The sequence below is a fragment of the Culex quinquefasciatus genome, chromosome 1 (genome assembly GCF_015732765.1).
Source record: "Culex quinquefasciatus strain JHB chromosome 1, VPISU_Cqui_1.0_pri_paternal, whole genome shotgun sequence".
Lineage (NCBI taxonomy): Eukaryota > Metazoa > Arthropoda > Insecta > Diptera > Culicidae > Culex > Culex quinquefasciatus.
Window position 1 is genome coordinate 7,502,625 of NC_051861.1, and position 6,642 is coordinate 7,509,266.

The window sequence follows — 6,642 nt, forward strand, 5'->3', positions numbered from 1 at the left end:
TTTTCTACAATTTAAATGATAATGGTACCATTTTATAGCAGAAAATATGAAAATTAGGCAAAAAAAATTAATAAGTGACTGTAAAAACATGAAAAAATTAGATAGGCAAAATGTAATGATAGAAGGTGGTAGCATATGCCAAATACTACCAAAAACAAACATAAACTAAACAAGATAAATGCAAATTAAAATACTTAAAATGAAACCAGAAAAACATAAAACAAGAGAATTAGAGTTTTTCGTAGAACAAAAGTTGATCAAAATGACCTCCTAAACATGGGAAAAATAAAAAAAAATCGAAAAAAAATGTGGGCAGTAGAGGTTTAAATAGTCTTTATGGATCATATATTTATTATTTTGTTATTTAAGAAAATATTTAAGATAAACAATAAATTTCAAGAAGATTATGCCGTACATGAAATCGTCAAAAATTACTAACCCTATATTAGTATTTAAACCAGGGTATTCATTTGCTTAACTTCACTGCAATGGATAAGATTATTTTTATTCCTATTTGAGTTTGATAAATTATTTTGAGAAATATCGTTACAGCTTCACACAAAAATACAATTTCACGGGATTTTGCGGAAAAGCCAAATTTCACCGACTTCACGCTGTCCGCGATATCGTGAAATTTCACCAACCCTATCAATAACCAACATTCAATAAAAAAAGATATTTTGATGACTTCCAAACATGGGAAAGTTTGTTGTTATATTTTTTAGAAGAGCTTATTATAATATGAATTCTGTTAATTTTGTGAATTAAATATCAGCAGTTTTTTTCAATTATAATTTATATTATAAACTAATCATGCCTCAGGCATAAGCTCATCAGTCCAAGCTCAATCAATTCGCACCAACTTTTTAAATCGCTCGTTACCGAAGTCCTCAGGGTCCTCCTGGCACGCATTTTTCCCGATCCAGATCCAGATCAATCGATGCGGCCCAAACGGAAGCCAGGTGTCTGCGCTGATCGGCGCCTCAGTACCACAAATTGATTAAACCGTACCCGCCAGGCCCGTTGCAATTGAAGCTCCCCATTGAATGCAATCGTGTTCTTGTTAACAATCTCTCGACGGCGACATTGGGCTCGTTGGAATACCATCAATCTGCCCCCGGTTTTCCCGAACACGTGTAGCGAGGTGCTCTCTGGAATCGTGTAAATTTTGCTGATGAAGGCATCATTTAAGGGTTTTATTTTGTTGCAAGATTTCCCAGAGAATCGCCCCTAACCTCAATTGGCCACGCGCGCGGCGCACACATTTCTGGCGGGCGAAACGGGCTGCGTGCGAATTTTATTTGCATTTCGTGCAATTTCCCGGAGGAAAATGGGCCTCGCCACGGTGAGAAACTGCATACACACTGTGGGTCTGGGTCTGGAATTGGGTGATGAGTTGGCAAAATTAGCAGCAGCACAATGATTTCCGCGGCGTGCAGTGGCCCAATTGGGGCCCTCGGAATGCTGCAGGTCAGGGATTGAGGGAGGGATGAGCGCAGACAATGTAGTTCAAAGTGGTTGTTTGGAGTCGAAAATTATATGGTATTTTTTAACACTTTGTAGTGATAATGAGGTTGGCGAAAATGCTGATTTCAATTACGGACTTCAACTTTGAGATACTGTGGGCTCAAGTAGAGCTACACTCAAGTGTGAGGTAAGTAGAACTTGTGGAGAGTCGAAAATCGGTAAGTACTTCTTAGAGTAAGACTAACATCTGTCATCTGTCAATTGTCACACCAGTCAATGACTAACAACCCTGCAGTTCATTGCACTGCATTCCATCAGCTTACAATTTTTATTGATCTCCTTCAATTATGTCGCGTTAAAGTTACCGCTGATAAATATCTTTAACGCCACAACTAATAGTAACCTTCGGCACTTTTTACTCCGCTTGGGTTCCGATCCTTTTAAAGATAAATCTGTCTCCGGTCCTCCGTGAGCAGAGAGCACTCACAATTACCGTTGACATAATCAAACACCGTTTAGTCCCCGCCAGCGAGAGAAAGAGAAAAAAAACCTCGGAGTTCAAGAATCTTTGCCGTTCATCGCTCGCGCGACACTGATCGATTTAATTAGTGCAATCATCGCACCTGGAGATGGTTTCTTCCCCGGGCGTAATTAGTCGGTCCCGGGAGACATACAAGTGTTAAACCGACACGGGGTGGTAAGTGCGAAGGTAAACAAAACTTTAATTGCGTAATGATGTGCGGAAAAGTGCAAGTATTATGAGTCTAAAAATAGCCTCGGAAAGTGCGAATGTTGATCGTTCAACTGAAGTGATTATTCAGAACGGGTGATAATGGGCATTCGTCCAGATAAGAAGTGTGTAGGGGAGAGTGGGGAGACTTGATCCCCGGGGACACTTGATCCCAAGCCTGTATCTCGTCAGCATGTGGGTAAAACAATTGGCTTTGTTCTAGAAAGTTGTGCGAAATCAACTAAAACTCATTGTAGAAAACAAAGAAAAAAATTAAAAAATGTTTAGATTGAGTTACACACATTTTTCGAAGAAGTGCTGCAAAAAACTTCCAAGAGATCTTTTTTCTTTGTTTTGATAAGTTTAGAAAACACTCAAAAATAATTCAAAAAAATATTTTTTATACATGAATTGTTTGATAAACATATCAACTCCAAAACCCTTACGCATTTGACGTTAAATTTATCGTCATACTAATTTTACAATCAATTGTTTAAAAAAGTGCGTTTAGGGAGACTTGATCCCTGCATTTTTACAGTCACTGGAATCAGCCTCAAGATTAAATAATTGGGCTGGGTTTTCGTACATAGTTTCCCTGAGTATAGTTAAACATAACTTACTGCAGTTTGAACCATTTTTCAAAAGTTTTGTAAACAAAAATTACCAGCTTTTGTAAACATGCTCAATTTTGGTCTAAAAAAGAAAATTTTAAGTTTTTAAATATTTTGCATGCTAAACTTGTTATATTTTGAACACAAACGTACAGGTTTAATGTGAAATTGCTGTAACTTATAGAAAATTAAAAGTTTGGATGAATAAGAAACATTTTGCTTAAGATTTCTTCAAAATGTTGAATGGGGGATCAAATTACCCCCAACATTTTGAAAATGGCGGTTTAAAATATTTTTTTAAAACGCTTGGCATGATTCGAAGAGTTTATCTGATGAAATACCCTTATCAGCCAAACATAGTTGTATGTTTAAGCTTTCAATGCATGCAAAAAGTTCATAGTTTTGTGAGAAATTGACAGAGTTATGTGCGATACAAAAAAAGGGGATCAAGTCTCCCCACTCTCCCCTACTGTGTAGCTTCCAATCGGCGTGTGAATGTGTAAAATTCGATTTGAACTCATTTGAAACGCACGTGTTGTGTTGTTGCCAATTCGATAGCAAATCATACCTGGCTTTGATTTTACGTTTTTATCAGCAACCCATCGTTCATCCTAATAGGTAAAATCTTAGCTTTGAACATTTACTTGAGTATAAGCATTAACTTGATAAACGGACGAATTGTTGTCAGCTTTTGTTTGCCATTTAATCTGGCAGGAAGCTAATCAGCGTTGCTCGGAGGCCCCAAACTGATAAGCATGCACTGATAAACACGAACTTTGTATTTTCCGAAACCAAATAAGATTGATGTAGAATTTCACAATTAAGTAGATTGTTCAAGATGCAAATGCACCAAGTATTGTAGGGACCATCCAAAAACCATGTGGACACGTTTTTAAACAAAAGGTCGAAGGGAAAATAATGTTGAAAAGGGAATAGTTTGACACCCCTTTTACACGAAGTTCACACACACTACCAAACGTTTGTTTTGATAGTGTGCGTGAGCGCCGTGTAAAAAGTGACAGTTTGTCACTTTTCCATTTGACTTTGACCAACAAACGGGGTACGAACTAAAAAAGTGTCAGTCGAAAATGTGACCAGCGACCGGGGTTGAGTGTACTATTTTTGACATAAAACAAAACAAATCATGTAATATTACTCCATTTAAAGCACAACTTTGGCCGACACCCTGTAATCGGCTATTTTAAGACCAAGCTGCACTGTCCATGAGGGAAATCCGTGGACGCTTTTACAACCATGCAATCGATGGGGGGTCACTTCTCGAAGATTTGCACTGTTGTGACACGCAGCCGGAGAATGATTGATTCGGCGACCTCATGGACGGGGGTACCAACACTTTAGCTGGGGGGCTACTCCTGAATCATTTGTGCCAAAAGATAAGTCTTGGCTCACAGACGATTGGATTTTGAATTATAAGGTTTTTGAGCTGATAAAAGGTGGAAATATTGTTGTGTCTAATGTTCGGTGGGGTTTAATCTGTCCGCTTGCCAATTTGGTTTATCGCCGAATTATCTTTTGGGCTTCTATTACGTTCTACCGTAAACCAAAAAAGTCATGATAAGAAATGCCTATAAAATGCCAATTATCCCACCGAGAAGTGACAGTTTTTTGTTACAAGCCTTACAATGCGACTATTGGCGCTCGCCGCGCTGGCCCTCGTTGGGCTGGCCACGGCCCAGTTCGACACCCACCAGTGGAGTGATCGCAGTGGAATGGTGCATCTGTTTGAGTGGAAGTGGAATGACATTGCGGACGAGTGTGAGCGATTCCTGGCCCCGAAGGGATACGCCGGAGTGCAGGTTTCACCGCCGACGGAGAACATCATCGTTCCGGGACGACCCTGGTGGGAGCGCTACCAGCCGGCTTCGTATCACCTGAACACCCGGTCCGGCTCGGAACAGGACTTTGCCAACATGGTCCGCCGGTGCAACCAGGTCGGAGTGAGGATCTACGTGGACATCGTGATCAACCACATGGCCGCCATGTCTGGACAGGGTACCGGAGGATCCAGCGTTAATGGGCTGAACTTCCCGGCGGTTCCGTTCGGACCGAACGATTTCAACCCGCACTGCGAGATCTACAACTACAACGATCCCTACCAGGTGCGCAACTGTTGGCTCGTTGGCTTGCCCGATTTGGCACTGGGAACGCAGTGGGTGCGTGACCGCATCGTTGATCTGATGAACAAGGTGTCCGGCTATGGAGTCGCCGGATTCCGCGTTGATGCCGTCAAGCACATGTGGCCTGGAGATCTTCAGCACATCTACGGTCGATTGAACAATCTTCCAACTGACCATGGATTCCCGGCCGGAGCGAAGCCCTTCCTGACCCAGGAGGTCATCGATTTGGGTGGCGAAGCCATCAGCCGTGATGAGTACACTCACCTGGGAACGGTCACTGAGTTTCGCTTTTCGGCACAGATTGGACGCGTTTTCCGCGGTTACGACCGACTATCACATCTGACCAACTGGGGAGAAGGCTGGGGCTTCCTGCCTTCTCACTTGGCTCTGGTCTTTGTGGACAACCACGACAACCAGCGCGGACACGGAGCTGGAGGTAGCGATGTGCTGACTCACAAGATTCCCAAGAACTACAAGATGGCGTCCGCGTTCATGTTGGCCCATCCGTACGGTATTCCGCGTATCATGAGCTCGTTCTTCTTCAACGATGGTGACCAGGGACCTCCTCAGGATGGTGGTGGCAACCTGGTTCCTCCGTCTATCAACGCTGACGACTCGTGTGGCAATGGATGGGCTTGTGAGCACCGCTGGCGTCAGATCTACAACATGGTCGGCTTCCGTAATGCCGTGTCCGGAACTGGAATCAACGACTGGTGGGACAACGGTGCCAACCAGATGGCGTTCTGCCGTGGTGGACGTGGCTTCGTGGCGTTCAACCTGGAGGGATACGATCTGAACCAGAGTCTGCAGACGTGCCTGCCGGCTGGAGATTACTGCGACGTCATTTCCGGAAACAAGGTCAGCGGAGGGTGCACTGGAACCGTCGTGCACGTTGGAGGCGATGGCCGTGCTAACATCCATATTCCGGCCCATGGAGACGATGGTGTTTTGGCCATTCATGCCAACTCCAGGGTTTAAGATTTGATGCAATAAAGCTTCTACTTTATTTTCCGCCTATTTCAACATGAGAGTAACCTTTTTCTGCGAACTCAATTTTAAATCTGTCACCTCCTAACCGCTCTAACTGTGCGTACTTGCTGACTAACCGTTTACCATACGCGCGCTGGTTCCATTTCCACCGCTTTTGGGGTGTAGAACTGTACCTAAAACGTCTCGCTTGCTCGCTCCCTGGAGTGTATCTAACGAGAGAGAACCAATTTGCGAAGAAATTAAAGGCCCACATTGAACGCTGGGAAAATTGCAACTCAAAGCCCCTCCCGAATCTCAATCTGGCGCAATGTTCCATACCAACTCCGCAGCAGCGTTACGTGCAAAATTTGCTAATTTTTCCAGCAATTTTCAGCACAGCGCACACACCTCTATTCAAACACACCACATTCAGGCTTGCCACACGTACAGATATTTTTGGCACAGACTCAATCAAGTATAACTTTAAAGAAAAACATTTTTATCAAAAACTAAACAAGTAAAAAGATGCAAAAAATGTTAATCTTTTTAGTGCAGTTTACAAAAACTACTCAAGTGTATTTTAACTGTAAAAATAATTAGTTTGAGTGTTTGGTCTGTGCCAAAAATATCTGTACATGTGGCAACGCTGACCACATTCCTCCGGACGACCTTCACCGAGTTTCGCGCGTCGGAGCAGCCAACAACATGTGCGTGAAGATGAAGCACG

At 42.8% G+C, this 6,642-nt stretch overlaps 1 protein-coding gene across 1 annotated transcript; it reads left to right on the forward strand.

The window, feature by feature from the left end:
- Nucleotides 1-4,422: 4,422 nt before the first annotated feature.
- Nucleotides 4,423-5,976, forward strand: LOC6036493 (alpha-amylase A). Its single transcript, XM_001846490.2, has one exon. The coding sequence runs from the start codon at nt 4,452-4,454 to the stop codon at nt 5,922-5,924; it is 1,473 nt and encodes a 490-aa protein (XP_001846542.2). The 5' UTR covers nt 4,423-4,451; the 3' UTR covers nt 5,925-5,976.
- The last annotated feature ends 666 nt before the right edge of the window (nt 5,977-6,642 follow it).